This window comes from Palaemon carinicauda, chromosome 2, assembly GCF_036898095.1.
Source record: "Palaemon carinicauda isolate YSFRI2023 chromosome 2, ASM3689809v2, whole genome shotgun sequence".
NCBI classification, from domain to species: Eukaryota; Metazoa; Arthropoda; class Malacostraca; order Decapoda; family Palaemonidae; genus Palaemon; species Palaemon carinicauda.
In genome coordinates, this window is record NC_090726.1 from 161,578,486 (window position 1) to 161,595,074 (window position 16,589).

The 16,589-nt window shown below is 41.4% G+C and overlaps 1 protein-coding gene across 2 annotated transcripts in view; it reads left to right on the top strand.

The window, feature by feature from the left end:
- The window catches only part of Naa15-16 (N-alpha-acetyltransferase 15/16), a 64,875-nt gene extending 49,351 nt beyond the window's left edge, over nt 1–15,524 (top strand). For both annotated transcript variants that reach the window (XM_068359587.1, XM_068359591.1), the window contains exons 12-17: nt 1,192–1,244; nt 1,849–1,973; nt 2,095–2,280; nt 2,633–2,855; nt 3,807–3,904; nt 14,511–15,524. In XM_068359587.1, the coding sequence (XP_068215688.1) occupies nt 1,192–1,244; nt 1,849–1,973; nt 2,095–2,280; nt 2,633–2,855; nt 3,807–3,904; nt 14,511–14,732 (907 nt within the window). In that variant the 3' untranslated portion in view covers nt 14,733–15,524. The remainder of the gene's footprint in view (nt 1–1,191; nt 1,245–1,848; nt 1,974–2,094; nt 2,281–2,632; nt 2,856–3,806; nt 3,905–14,510) is intronic.
- Nucleotides 15,525–16,589: the final 1,065 nt, after the last annotated feature.

Here is a 16,589-nt window from a genome sequence, read left to right on the forward strand (position 1 = left end):
GTAATGACGTCGCCCATAGCAGACATTTTTCAGCATTGGAGGTAGTGTGTCAATTTCAAGAGCTCCTGACGTTGAAGGTCTCTTATACACACACAGTCGGTGCTTTGCATGTTGATACACCGGCCCTAGAGCATGGGAGACAATATTTCTTTGGTATTCATATCATATTGGATTCCTTGTTCTCGCCTCTCACAGTAAGGTCCTTAGAGACCACACAGCACATTAAACCCCCAAAATTATAAGGTATTTTTATTGTCTTATTTTCTTTACATATAATGTTCCTCTAATTTTAATCCTTATAAAGTGATTGACCTTAATCCACCATTTTTTCTGCATTTTACTGTAATTTTGCTCTTATTTATTTTTTGTTCAAAGCTGTCAAGGTTCTTTTGGTGGTGAAGTTTGAATTTTCAAACAAATATTTCAACTTACAACCTTGTCCTAAAACATGCTGCACATATACAGTATACAGTTTTTAATTGATTTGGTTCTTTAACAATAATTGTGTGGCATTGATATATTCATCGCTGTTCCTTTTTCAGGTCATGTTACTGTACAGTACATAGTAGTTCCTTTTTCTTCTCAATATAATTATTAATTTAAAGAACAGAAAGAACTTTCTATTTATCCGATAGTTACTACAACAGAATTGTTTAGCACAACCCCTCCCCCCCAAAAAAAATAGATATGCAAAGACTCAGAGATATTATGTGTACTGTGTACCTTATGCTTGATGCCGTTATACAAAGATTTCTTTGCAGTGATACTTGGCTGTCCAACCTCAGTAACGTAATTTTCAACTTTATTTATTGCCCATATTTTTGTGCTGACTTTAGTTTACAAAAAGGTATTATTGTATAAATTTTACAATATGTTGAAATTTATCCTTTGATCTGTTGCTCTTAAAGTTTACTTTCTTGCAAACTTTGTTTTCTAATCCAAAAATGCCATCTGGAGTAATGGTTAGTGTCCCTCCTGTTAGCATATTCTGATTTAATTTCAGTAGCCCAATTGAGTATTTATTGCCAAGTGCTAAATGTATTTTGAGCATACCTTTCGGTCTTAACTACTGCGGGCTAAATACTTAAATTTGTTTTTCATTTGCTCCATTTGTATAATAAAAGAATTGATAATTTGGGCCAGGTTTATGTAGTTCGACTAAATTTCTTAATAAATTAATTCTTTTTTCAGGTTGCACGACAAGCCTCTGTCTGTAAATACTGGAGAAAATAATATTAATACAGGTAAGTGAACATTTTTATAACATGTCAAGCATTTACACATCTTTTTTTTTTTTTTTTTTTTTTTTAGAGATTTTAAATATCACCATACACCATGGGGTTTGTTAATAAGATCATATTTGAAACTTTTTTATTTTTTTATTTAAGGATAGGAAATTGACTAAATTGTAAATCATTAGATCATAATGTTAACGGGTAAGCACCATATACCAAGGATTTTTAGCATTTTTAGGATATTCACATCTTGTGTGTTTATATGACTAAAATTTCAGCCTAAGGCTTTGTAGGATATCAAAATTGGCTATGCAATTGTATTTTTTCATGATTCTCGAAAAAAAAAGCTTTATTTTTTTCCAACAGAAGATAGTATAAAAGGGGAAGGCTCTAGTGTTGAGTTCTCAGCTGTTGTGATAAACACTTGCAGTTTTCTGTGAAGGTTGTATTATAACATCTACTGTAGGGTTTTGAGGTTAGATATCCAAAAACATACTTAGAGAGTCTGCCTACTTTAGTAATATATTGGTAACCATGACCTTAAGGTTTTAGAATAAAACTACTCTTTGTCTGGAATTAATATTACAAAAGTTTTTTTTCTTTAATTTTTCAGCAAATATGGACCCAGCGGAGCTCAAGAAACTTAGATCTAAACAGCGTAAAGCAGCTAAAAAGGCTGAACAGAATAAGGTCGAGGAAAAGAAGAAAGAAGATAAAAAGTCAAAGTCTGGAAATCCAGTATGTATTGATGGCTCTTATCATTAAAGAAAGTACTGTGAAGATTAAAAATGTAAATGACATAAGTGCATCCAAGTGTTATTATTATTAATGTGTAATCTCTTGCAAAATTTAATTACAGGATGACCATGAAAACACACCAGCAGAAGATCTAGTACCAAGTAAATTGGAGAGGACAGAAGATCCTTTAAGTGAAGCCATCCACTTTCTTAAGCCACTCCAGTCTCTTGCTTCTAACCGAATTCAAACTCACCTCATGGCCTTTGAAATTTATTTTAGAAAATCTAAACCATTGCTCATGCTACAGGTAAGAAAACCCATTATTGACTTCCAGAATTTCTATTTGTACTTTTTTCATACCTCTATAATGTAAATATTCTCTTGTTCATTTTTCTTTTTGTTCATTAAGTTGCACAAGATAATTTTTTATTTCAAATAGTTGAATAGTTTGAGATAATTATTTGCTTTTCATATTTCAAGGTCATTTTGCTTTCTTGCTTAGACACAGAAAATATAAATCCAAGTCCTTTTAGTCATGTTTAGGATATTTGAAAGTGAAATTATATTGTCTAAAGTACTGTGTAGTTGTCATGCTTGTAAAGATTTTCAACTGAAATTTGATCGGAAATTACTTTGAAATACGACTTCTATACTTTCAGGCATTAAAACGGGCTTTAAAATTGGAACCCTCTCATCCAGAACTTCATACGTGTGTGGTCAGGTTTCTTAAATTTAGAAATGAAAAATTAGCAGGTCAGACTGGGGCTGTAGTAGACGTTATCACCAGAGAAGTAACAAGATTACTTCCAACAACAGATCCAACCACCTTGAATGAAGATTTTTTGAATAGTCATCAAGATTCCCTCCCACATAGATTACAAGGTAGGTGAACCATTTTTTCAAGTAGATAAGGGTATATAATATAAACAATTAAAGATGTGTCCATACATATATTTTATATACGGTATACAGGACATTATGAATGTATGAAAATTGAATGGTCCAGGGGATGATATGAGGAAAGTTGTATAAATGCCTTCGTAAGAAAAAAATGAAGGGCAATAAAATGCAAGATGGCTTGTGAAAAAGGTTAGATCTCTCCACCTTATAGAGAAACAAAATGAGTAAAATTCACAAGGAAAAAGTTTGTAAGCAATAAGGAAAGAAACCATGAATGAAATTAAGGTTTTTTTTTAAGGCATATTCTAAGAGCAAACCTAAAGGTTTGGGGTTTTCAAGGGGTAAAGTTTGGACTACAATTTTACAATGGAGCAAATTGTTTGAAGTATCTCGTATTCATTACCCACTTTATCATAATGAATTTGTGAACCAAAGATAGTTTTCTTCAAATGATATCCAATTAAAGGAAACTATCTTTCGTAAAATGTATGCAATCAAAGTCCAAATAGATGGCATAAATAATTAAGCTGGCATTGAGTCATCTATGCTAATGATAAGCAGAAAACACAATGTACTTAATGAGGGATCAGCTCAGGGTTTTACAAAATTTCATTAGGTATAATTTGGCACTCATCTGGTGTTGTAATGCACAATTACAGAATTCTTTTTTAGACATTTGTATTTACTGTAGATTACATTTAAATTTTCATCTCTAAATAATGATGTGTGCCTAAATACTGAATGATTCAGCAGAAAAAATAATTAGAATATGATGATAAATGATATTACTAAAGACACTCTGCTTCATGATTTTGGAGATTGGTTGAATTGGAAAAAAGGCCTTAAAATCAAATTAATTATCAGTATGTAAGGGGTTGACTTATGTATTGTATTCATTCCTGAACTTACCATTTTATTTTTATTTTCTGATAGCTGCCAGATCAATGGTGCTCCTTGACAGCGTACAACGTGAACGAGGCCTTACCATTGGTACAGCTTTAGATTCACACTTGTTAGGCAGAGTACACCAGGTAAGAACTTTTTTAACCTTTTTAGGGCAATATAGAATTTACTGTTGTCCTGGAAGATTAGATAAGATTAAACTGATATTTGATTTGTGAATGGTTGGTATGCTATCTATTTTATATAAAATTAATTTACGTGTGGGTTTTGTTTTAAAACAAGAATTGCAATTCTTTTTACAATTATCCATTTGTTCCAATGTGTATACAGAACTTTCGTGCTTTAGAATAGTGAATATCTTAAGGCGAGCTGGAACAGCCATTGAATTAATTAGCGTGAGTAGCGGCTACCTGCCTGTCGAGGACTCTTCACTTGTGCCTTCGGTTGCAACGAGTACTGTTGTTACCTATTGAAGGCTGTTTAATCTTTTTCTAATATCTTTAGTTTGATTGGTGATATTAACTTTGTGTATAATATGGAACAAGGCAGAATTGTAATGGCACTTCGGTTTATGATAAACCAGCCTTAGATCCGATCACAAATTAAGGGCATAATTGTTTACAATTATCCCCTTTGTTACTAGATCATGGCCTTCTGTTGGTGGGCATTTAAGTTGAGGAGCGACAGGTTGTATTCTTGACAAGTCCATAAATTGCCAGAAAAACTGTTTGGATGTTTCTGGTTGCTGAAGCTTCTTCATATACAACCTTGGCTTTAACCCAGGGAGTATGCTTCAGATGCATGGAGAACTCCGATCTATGTTGGGGAGTTTTTCGGGTTTTTTTTTAGTGTGAGGTGATTGTCATACTCCAATATGTGCTAGAAGCTTTTTCTTGCATGCCGCTGACAATGATCGATATAAGGAAAGCTTTCTGCGTGTAAGGGATGTCCATCTGGCCTTTGGACATCCTCTTCTTAAGATATTTTATTTTTCCTTGTTTTCTTTCCGCACTGGGCTATTTTCCCTGTTGGGGCCCCTGGGCTTATAGCATCCTGCTTTTCCAACTAGGGTTGTAGCTTAGCAATTAATAATAATAATAAAACTCAAAGTATTATTGTTAGTAGGTTAAGGACAGTGGCTCCTCAACATCTGGGTCTCGGCATTAATAATGTTTCTATAAATACAAAATTTTGTGCGTGATTTACTTCTGAGACAAACATATAATCTGTTTCTTCAATTGCAAAAGAAATTGGCTTGAGGAAATCTTTTCGAGTGTTAATGATCAGTCTATTCTAAAGAAATGTTTTGATCCTTTCATTCTATACTGTATTATTTTGACTGTTGTTCTGTATGGTCTTTAGCTGTTGACTTGCATCTTATTTTGTATAATAAAAACTTGTGGTCTATTAAATTTCTTATGCTCAATCAGAATATTAATCTCTGACAGTCATTCAGTTAGTTCTTATTGCTTGTTGCACAAGATTTTTCGTTGTTCTGACCATCCTTTGCATTTAGATCTTCTGACTATACCATCTTGTATGTAGTTAATTTCAACAGTCATGTCTTCTCCATCAGGAGGCTCAACACTGCACAGTATTCTAGAAGTTTTATTCCAGCTGTATTCAGATTGTGGAATGATTTTCGTTACCAGGCAGTTGATATTTTTTTCATGTTGAAGAGTCTGACATTGACCTCTTAATAATTTATACGTGACAGATCTAATTTAACGTTTTTACTGTTTTCAAGATTTTAAGATATTTTATATTCTTCATTCATATATTTTACTAATTTTTGTTCTTCATATATTTTACTAATTTTTTCCTTTCCTCACTGGGCTATTTTTCCCTGTTAGAGCCCTTGGATTTTAGCATCCTCTTTTTCCAATTAGGGTTGTAGCTTAGCTAGTAATAACAATAATAATGAATAAATATTGAAATGAACTGTAAAATGCATAAATAATAGAAATGAATAGGAAAGAGGGACAAATTGGGGAAATAAAATCAATCCACTTCGTCAGAATTTAGTCGGAAATACTGTACTAAATAAAAGGAAATAAGGTTGATAAGAAATAAGAAAGGTAACAAGGCTAATGTGAAATAAGGATTAAACGAGACTGAAATAGACAGTACAAATGCGTGGAAAGGGAAGTAGGAATGAAAAATGTGGAAAGGCAAGTAGAATTGAGAGAAGAATGGCCCAACATTCCCTTTACTTGAAACAATTTTACAGCACCATACTCTATTGATTGGTGATGTAATTGTGCTTAGTTTAAAATTTGTCTCGTTGCTTCCAGTTTAGCAGCCACAGGGAAGTTAATTTCCAGAGTATGTATATATATATATATATATATATATATATATATATATATATATATATATATATATATATTATATTTGTTCCAACACGAATACTTACCTCGAACTACTTTCTTTAGGAGATCACTGGTTATCTCTCTCTGCCGACCAGAGTTTTGAGTAGTTACCCCCCCGCTCCGCGCCCTAAGTAGCCTTACCCCCGGCATCAAGGAATGTGCCCCGAGGGTAGGATTAAGGTAGGTCGCTAGCTTGCTGGGTCGCCTTCCTCATTAAGTTCTCTGGTCGCGAGACGATAACATCTCTCGCTCTCGTATCTCTGTCGATCCTTTGTGTGCGTTCCAGTGCCCCACGTGTTCCCAGCGTGGCAACTTGCGTTTTCCAGTGTACTTTTCCCGGGTGTTCCTGTGCGTTCACCTTCCACCCGTGTGCTTACCCAGTGTATTCCTTGATTCCCTTCAAGGAATTAATAGCTGAAGGGAACAATTTTACAATAAATCATTCTTCCTCCCCTTATCCTCTGTGTTAGCCGTGTAGGGGCAGCTTATGTTCCCCTACAACCACGTGTCAGGACTACTAGTCCTGGAACGTAGTGCAGTGTGTGCACTTCGGCACCAAGAGGAAGAATACATCCAAGAGGCTCATAGGAAGACGAGCCTCTCCTCGCCACTTACTTCCCGATGCCTCGTCGAATAGAGCTTCTTATACAGCCATCTTCCCCTACCCGGAGTAGGGGACGAGGTAAGTCAGTTGCGGGGAAGTGCCCATTGCTCTTCCCCAGGAGTTTGAGTGGGTGCGGTATAGCACCAAGAAGAAGTAGGCGACGAAGGGTTCGCCTAAGAAGACTAGCGCCGGGCGTCTCGCCTGACAGATCTTCCCTACCACCCTCCCCTACCCAAAGTAGGAGACGAGGTTGGTCTGTTGTGGAGGAGGTAACTCCTAAGAAAGTAGTTCGAGGTAAGTACTACTTTCGAGAGTGTGTGGGGAGACGGAGTCCTGGTGCAAGCAGGCCACGTCTCCTCTGATGACCCCATGTGGGGGAAAAATGTCCCTAATTCTTCTCCAGTCTCTGTGGCGTATTTTTCAGTCTCTTCTGCAGCCGAGGGCGTCGCTGAGAAGGAGCCTCCCAAGTCTGTATGGCAGCGTTCCCCGGACCGGCAGCCCAGGGTTTTTCTCACCACGAAGGCCATCCTCCAGACGCAGATATAATCCTCGTAGGGAGAAATGCGAGAAGGCCTCTTCAGGCAGGCGTAAGGCCGCGAAGCTTCCGGTTCACCCCGCCAGCGGGTGTAACCGGGCATCTTTACGGGCAGCCTGGCCGAATCAGCACAGCTGGTTCGGCCCTCGGACTTGAAGGAACGGTTCCCTCCATCGGGTCAGCCCACGGGGATCCGCGTCCGCGTCCCCCAGAGAGAATACACGAACGGTAGTCCTTGACGGTACGGCGATGCCGGTTCTGACCCCCCGAACTTGGTGCGGAGCTCCCGCCGGGGAAGACCGGTACCACCGCAAGGGAGTGTCTGGTATTCCAGAACCGAAGCGCCCGATGGGGAGTGCCCGCTGACCCGGCTCCTCGAGATCAAGCCGTAGGAAGGACTCTACAGGTAGGCGTAAGTCGCCGAAGCCTCCGGTTCACCCCGCCCAGCGGGGGGAAACGCGTTTCTCGTCGGGCGGCCTGGCCGAACCAGCCCAGCTGGTGCGGCCTTCGGGTCGGAAGGAACGGTTCCCGCTGTCGGGTCAGCCCACGGGAACCGCATCCTCGGCACCCAGAGCCCTTGGGCGGACGAGAGTCCCCGCTGAACCAGCGTTGCCTGCGTTAACCCAGGCCCCTGGTGCGGACATCCCCGCAGATGAAATCCAGTACTTCGGCAGGAAGGCGCCCCTGGCCCCAAGAGCTAGACGTCCAGTCGGCGTGCCCGGTAACCCAGCTCCCCGGCCCCAAGCCGAGACCTCGGCTGACGGAGGGGAGGGTTCCCTGACGGAGGACTCCGCTTATAGGAGAGTGGTTAGCCTTTTCAGAAGGCACCACAAAATAGCGGAACCTGCGGCTACGGATGAAGATTCCTGGAAGTCAAGCCTTTTGAGGATCATGCAGACTCCCTCCCAACCTAAGACGTCCCTAGCACTTCCTCTAGCCCGAGAGCTAGTCCTAGAGCAGGAATATGTCGGCAAGGTAGTGGCCAGCAATGCCGAGGCCCCCGAAACCCAGAGGTCCTCGAAATTGCTCCAGGGCCTCAGACCCCAAGGCAAAGTCTATGTACCAGCGGGACGACGCCCAGACCCCTGTAAGGTGGAGTCAGCCGTAGACATCCTTAGTCAAGGCGTTTCAGACGGTAGAGCCTCTTCGGCCTCAGTCTGTTTCTCGCCAGCAGAAGCCTCCATGATGGAGAAAATGTCGAGGGACTTAGTAAACGTCTCCTCTTGGCTGGACTGGTGGGCTTTCACTTTGGTAGGTGTACAAGCCTCCTTCGACCCCGAGGACCCTGACCAGCAAGGCCTACTGAGGGACCTCATTACCTCCGGGGGTGAAACCCTTAAGTTTTGACATATCAGTCTCTCGCACTAACAGCTAACTGGGTGCTCTGGAAGCGAGACACTGTTCTGGCGAAGGTGTCTCGGAAGGTACCAGACAGGGAGGCGCGAGCCATTCGCAGCCTACCCCTGTGGGGAGAGTCTTTGTTTCCTCTGAAGGAACTAGAAGCCATAATGGAGAAGGTCCCGAAAAAGAAGGAGGCTAACGTCCCCAGACCTACGACTCCTAGGAGACCGCCCTATAAGAGGTCCGTCTCGGATAGTGCCGCGACACCCCAAGCCTCTACCAGCACTACGAGGAGAGAGGCCCCCCTCTTCCTCCTGGTCCGCAACACCTCAGGCCCCCCACAGGGGAGCTCCAGCGCCCTCAAGCTCCTTCAGGTCGGGTTACTCCGCCTCTAGGAGAGGCAGATCAGGCCGCCCCTCTAGAAGAAGATAGAGTGGGAGGCCCCCTATCCCCGCCCAACCCTCGGGTTGGAGGATGCCTCAGACGTCATTGGCAAGCATGGAAGGCTCAAGGAGCAGAGCCTTGGACAGTGTCCGTACTAAAGGAGGGCTGCAGACTTCCATTCATAACGAAACCACCCCCGCTTATTCCGGCCAACCGGACAGAATGGCTAGCTCCCAAAGACCCGTTAAAGAGGACCGCCCTTCAAGAGGAGGTATCGTCCATGTTAGAGAAGGGTGCCATGGAAGAAGTTCTTCTCCCAGGGCCAGGTTTCTACAGTCGCCTGTTCCTGGTGGAGAAAGCGACCGGGGGGTGGAGACCGGTTATAGATCTGTCAGCTCTCAACAAGTTCGTCAAGAAGACGGACTTCAAAATGGACACTCCAAAGTCAGTCCTGCTGTCCTTGAGGGAGAAAGATTATATGATGACCATCGACCCCAGGGACGTATACTCCAGATTCTGGTCCAAACCTCGGGTCGAAAGTTCTTCCGGGTGAAATGGGGTTCCCAGATCCTGCAATTCAGGACCCTTTGCTACGGTCTGTCAACAGCGCCCCAGGTGTTCACGAGAGTCTTCACGGCTGTCTCAGTGGGGGCTCACGAACGAGGCATTCGCCTTATCAGATACCTGGACGGCTGGTTGCTTCTTTCCGCCTCAAAGGCCCTCTTGGAGGAACAAGGGAGAATAGTCTCCTCCAATTTTGCAAGGATCTGGGGATCGTAATCAACCCTAAGGAGTCAAATCTATCCCCAGCCACCAGGATGAACTACTTGGGAATGACATTAGACATCATTCGGGGAAAAGTTTTCAATTCGGAGGACAAGATAAGAAACCTCAGGCACATTAGTCAGCCGTTCCTGTCAGAACACCCCAGGAGGGCGAAAGACTGGCAGAGGCTGATAGGTCACCTGGTCTCATTGGAGAACCTAGTTCCCCAAGGGAGGGTAAGGCTCAGATCCATCCAATGGAATCTCAAGAACCTCTGGTGCCAGACGGATTCACAGCAGGTGCTAATCCCAGTCCTTCCAAACACGAGATCCTCCCTAGAATGGTGGCATTGCCAGTCGAACTCACTCAAGGGGACGCCCTTCGGGACCGGCCCTCCCGAGTTACTACTGTTCACAGACGCCTCCAACCAGGGATGGGAGCCCTTCTCCTCGACGAAACGGCACGAGAGACCTGGTTGGAAGGGGACAGGCAACTCCACATCAATGTCCTGGAGTTGGAAGCAGTCCAGAAGGCGTGCCTACACCTCGCAAGTCTGCTAAAGGGAAACACCGTGGTGTTGATGTGCGACAACGCCACGGTAGTGGCATACATGAAGAAGCAGGGTGCTTGAAATCGAAGGAGTTGTGCAATCTCACCATAGAGATTCTAGATTGAGCAGAAGAAAATCAAGTGGTGATGTTAGCAAGGTTCATTCCCGGGAAGAAAAACGTTCTGGCCGACGGCCTCAGCAGAATGGGCCAGATAGTAGGGACAGAATGGTCCCTTCTCCCAGAAGTAGCCAAGCTCATCATTCAATGCTGGATTTCCCCGGTTATTGACCTCTTTGCAACAACCTCAACGCCCAACTCACAGTCTATTGCTCCCTTGTACCAGACCCGAAAGCAGCCTTAGAAGACGTTTTTTAGCTCAAGTGGGACAATCTGGATGTGTACGCCTTTCCCCCTTTCACGTTGATAAGACAAGTGCTCAACAGAGTAAGGACGGCCCGAAACCTAAAGATGACTTTGGTAGCGCCCTGGTGGCCGGAGAGAGAGTGGTTCGCGGACCTAAAAGACCTATCGAGTCAACCGCCGTGGCCTCTGTCCGCCAGGTCAGACCTTCTGCACCAGCCTCACTTTCTCAGGCTCCACGGCAACCCACTCTCCCTACGTCTTCACACCTGGAGACTATAGAGCGGCTCCTGAAGAAAGAAGGATATTCTTCCTCCACGGCTAAGAGAATGTCTTTATACCTGAGAAAGTCGTCAACCGCGGTCTACCAGGCAAAATGGGCCTCCGTCACGTAGTGGTGCTCTGAGAGGCACATTAGACCTCTTAAGGCCTCTGTCCCAGACATAGCAGATTTTCTGGTGTTTCTCAGGGACAAAGTAGGGATGTCAATCCCAGCCATAAAAGGAGTTCGGGCTGCCTTAGGCCAAGTCTTCCTCCTGAAGGGCATCGACCTGGGGGCCTCGAGACACATAGCGATGCTTGTCAAAAGCTTCGAGCAGTCTTGCCCCCCTCAGACGAGGGTGGTGCCCCAGTGGGACTTAGCCAAGGTCCGGAAGATGCTGTGTCGTCCCCCCTTTGAACCCTTGAAGGATATCGTGGACAAAGATCTCACCCTCAAGGCCGTCTTCTTGCTGGCCTTGGCGGCCGCTAAGAGAGTGGGAGAGATCCATGGTTTGTCATACGACGTCTCTCACTCAAAGGGGTGGAAAGAAGTATCCTTCAAGTTCGTGCCTTCTTTTGTGGCCAAGACTCAGAACCCAGCAGTCTGGGACCCGAGGTTTGAAGGTTTTCTCAATTCCTGCCATCCCTAAGACAGGTAATGCAAAAGACTTAAAATTGTGCCCAGTGCGAACAATTAGAAAATACCTGGAAAGGACAGCGCATCTCCGACCAGACATCAAGAGCCTCTTCGTTTCCACAGGTATTAATAAGAAACAAGTTTCCAAAAACACCATCTCCTTCTGGTTGAGACAGGTTATCGCCAGAACCTACAAGGAGGCTGGCATGGTAGTGCCAGGCACTCCCAGACCTCATGACATCAGGGGCCTGAGCACCTCCTTAGCCTTTGAGAAAAACATGGCAGTAGGGCAAATTCTGCGAGCAGGTACTTGGTCGAACCAGTCAACCTTTACTGCCCACTACCTCAAGGACTACTCAAGAAAATCCTTGGACGGGTTCTCCATTGGAACAGTCATCTCCGCCCTCCAAGCGGTGTAACGGTAAAACCCCAGGCGCATTCAAGACTAGCGACCGGTAGGCACAAGTGCGGTTTCCTACCTCCTACCCAGTTGCTTACTTGCCTCTTCGGGGAGTACCGTCTGTTCCCAGAAAATAACACATTCTTCACGACTACGCGACGAGAAGGAACGTCAAAAGAAGTTTTTCAAAGGGTGAGTACTTAGACACTAACGTGAATTTTTGTGTAGTTACCCTCGCTTCCGCTCTCTGGTAGGTCCCGTTATCCAGAGGCCTGTTGGCCTCCACGGCCGGGTCAGTGGGTCAAAATAGCACTCCCTCCTCCTAAAGTGTAAGTTTCCTAAAGAAAGTAGTTCGAGGTAAGTATTCGTGTTGGAACAAATCAAAAATTTTAAGTAATTTTTATTTTTCCTAACATACTTACCGAGAACTACTTTCGGGTAATGGCCCTCCCTTCCTTCCCCGAGTGCCTCTCTTCCCTTGCTAGCATTATGCTAATTCAATAGAACTTAATGAGGAAGGCGACCCAGCAAGCTAGCGACCTACCTTAATCCTACCCTCGGGGCACATTCCTTGATGCCGGGGGTAAGGCTACTTAGGGCCTGGAGCGGGGGGTAACTACTCAAAACTCTGGTCGGCAGAGAGAGATAACCAGTGATCTCCTAAAGAAAGTAGTTCTCGGTAAGTATGTTAGGAAAAATAAAAATTACTTAGAATTTTTTATATATATATATATATATATAATTTTTTTTTTTTTTCATATAAAGGTATCAATAGTTCAACAGTGGATAGTTGAATAAATGGATAAGAAGGTTTTACTGTTTATTAAAGAAGGTGGCAATGATCTTTAGTAATCCATCTGAATATTTTATAGATGATGTAATTTCTGAACTTTTTATTTCAAGATATAGTATTTTCTTAGATATTCTTGTTTCCTTAAAATAATTGAAATGAATATAGGGGGTGGTTGCTGTTCCCACTCCACTATCATAGAACTGGTCTTAGGTTTTCCTACTTCTCGATATCTTCTTTTCCGAAGTTTGTTGAGTCACTATCTTGCCTTGGACTAAGCTGTTTTCTCATTTCCTATGGAGAAGCGAACAAGAACAATTTCAGGTCGGGCAACATTGCAGGTCTGTCTCTGACTCTTTACTTTCTTCTGTGGATCACAAAAAGTCCAAGACCTGATGAAGGTAGCAGTGGCATCATCCTGAACTCTGCCAAGGATGAATATTGTTCCCTCATGGCTACACAATGCACAAAACGGGACAGGTGACATGTCTGGAGCGTGCTCCATACATGAGTATAAACAAGCCCCAGACATGACAGTGATAGTTTCTAAATAGTGCTGAGATATCAGTAGCCATTGATTGGCCCTCCCTGTTCCTAGCTTGGTATAGAGGGGACTAGAGCACTGATTATATGTATATATTGTTCTCTACAGTAATTTCCTGTCCCTTACCTCTGTCATTTATGGGTGAACTTTGAAACCTTAATAATATAATTTCTCAATTTTTTTCCTATACCAGATACTGTATTGTATTCTACATAAGCAATGCCTGTCCATAAATGTTGGGAACATAGCTGAAATTCATTATAATGAAACAACAAAATAAAAAAACAGGATTATGCAAATCAATAGAAATGGGAAGAAGTCGGTCAGATATGGACACAATTCTTGAAATCGCTTATTTTATTGCCACTCGTTTAACTCGCTTCTTACGTGTAGCCAGTGCACCTTGTACGTGGGTTGAACTACCAGTGTACCCTATGTGGCATGCTATATGCATTTCTAAGGGTTCTTTAAAACATTTAATTGTAACCACCTTTTAGTCCTTCCTTCTATCTTGCTGTCCAACCTCTTGTCAACTTTTTCTTCATAGTGGAACTGCAAGGTTTTCCCTGTCTTCAGTGTTGTGTGGCCATATGGGCAAATTCCAGAAATGCAAAATCTTTAGTCAGTGGATGACATCATTAACAAAGGATATTTTATGTGAATGCACAAATTTTATTTGATGACAAATGACATTTATTGGGTCATAAATTTGAAAAAGTGTTAATTTAAAGTTTTTTTTATATATAAAAAATGTAATTTATTTAGTCTTATCAGTTGTATTCCTTATATGCATTATTAAAATTTTATTTCTTTTTATAAGAAAGAACCCTTGGTATTCATTCTATAAGAAGAAAATCTTCAAGCCAGGCCAGTAAAAGTTAAAATTCTGGTTGAAACATCTTTATAATTGATTTGTTAGGCTAATGTAAAGTTTTATGGGTAGTCTAATTTTCTTTATTTAGGTGCCATACAGGTAGGTAGGTATTTGTTTACAAAACATACTATGATTTAAATAAACTTTTATATATAATTAAATTTGTTAGAATAATTTAGTGCAATTACCAGAAGTAACAGAAATGTTAATAAAAATTTATGTGGATTAACAAGAGGCTCTTATTGGATGGTTTGTTAACTTTTAAACTAGTTAAGTGTTTCTTCATTGGTATAATCAAATTTATTTTTTTCCTCAGAATGCACAGGCAGTCCTTAAATGGTTAGAATCAACTGAATTTAATGCTACTCCTGAGGAAATTAGCCATTACAAAAGCCAGTGCCACGAAGTATTTCCAAGGGCGAGAGCCTTCTATCTCCCTCAGCCATCAACAACTGAGTCCAGCGACCCCTCTTCAACCTCCACATCGCAATCCACTTCCACCGCCAACCACAATCATGTTGACTCTCCTAGTAGCTGAGGCTCATTAGTTAATCTTAGACATTGCAGATTAAAGAAAAGGCAGGGTTTGAATTAATGTGACAATGGGAACCCTCACTCAACATGTGTGGAGTGTGCTTGCTTGCTGAATCAGACCCAGTTACCATGTATAGAAGAGACTGTGAGAAAGAGAGATTACTATCTCAGAAGAAAGCAGTAAGTTACTCCCCACAAAGAATGAAACAGCTGTTTATCCTGGTGTATTTAAACTTGGTGTCAACCAAGATCATACTACTATAATTATCATGAGTATTCCATCTCATGCTGTTGTTCTCGCCACATTTTAATTAATTCACATTGATTTTGAAAAAGAACTGCTTTGTTAGATATTGGCGAAGTATTTTTATATATATATATTATATATATAACATTTGAAATCACCTCTGAACATAGGAAATCATTGAACAATATGAAGTTCCTGTTTTAAATGCTTATATTGAACAATTACTTTAAAAAATGTGTATTTATTACCTGTAGATAATTTTTTTCATTATCCTGAATTGACATTACTTGTGTGGAGGTCCCACTAACCAGATATATGGGATAAAGGCATCTGTGAAGGACACAATAGAATTGCCTTGGACAATGTGATGTCAGTGATTCAGTTTTTCTTTCCCCTCCTTAGGTCAAAATTTTAAAGTATTTCTTGAAACTAGGGCAGAGAAATGTACAGAAGTTTAGGTCTACTGTCCTTAGTTTTATGAGAATATGCTGTTTAAAGCTGTGTGTGGTATGTTCATGAAAAAATAAATCAACCCAGAGTGAAGCTCCATTACTGTGTATGGCTGTTATTTCAAGCTGAAAATTGTATTTAAATCCTTTAGAATTGAGTAGGAGTGACCTTTAATGGTGCGGTCCTTTGTTTTGTTCAGTGCACATTGGAGGTTTCTGTTGTTGGTGGCTGTTTTTCTATGGTACATTCCACAATTATTAGTTGAATGTCATCATTATCATTTTCACAAGACTACCATTAATTATGTGCCTTTTATATTCCTCTTATCTCTTCTCTTTTATGTTGAAAGTGCCCATGCCAAAGAACCTTATGATTGATAGTTTCTCCTACAAAAAAAAATTATTTTAGGATGACAAAGAAGTGTGTGCAAGTTCCCTCGTCTTTGTATAGGTTTTTTCGCAATATCCATAATCAAACCAGCCGAGGAAGTTTCCTGTTTTAACAACATATCTTAAGCTGTAAGGGAACTGGATTTTTTAAATACAACTTCATTGTTTTTCATGTACTGGAACTTTAATTTGGAAATAACTCTGGACATCCAAGTCTTCAAATCAAACTGTTATGCAGTGTCTTATTAGCTCCACTAAACTTAAAATTCTTTTTAAATGCTCAAGTATTCCTTGCTCTCACTTGTGGTGTTTTAAGAAATTGGACCAATGACCCCTCCCTCAATTTTAATTTTTTTGTACCTAACTTGCCATGGAAAACAACGACATTGGTGTGATAAAGTATTTGGCTGTCATGACTGATTCACTCTGCTAGTATTTTAAAGCTTAAAACAGTACTGTAATCATTGCTGCTCATTTACTGTAGTCATTTGTGATTGGTTTGCATTGGATATCTTACAGTAAGCCAGTAAAAATTTGCTAATGTGTGCCAGAAAAGATATTTACTGTATACATTTGTATGAGCACAAACTACACATGATAATTGCTTATGTACATAAAACATACACATGTATGTTCACTGCGTAATGAAAACCAGTTAAGCAGTATTAACTGACACCAGAAACCAGTATCAGTCCACTAGATCTGATTTATGCGTATACTAGTATACAGCTTTGATTGTTGTTTAAATTTGCCTAGTACATTAATTTCTCAAGAC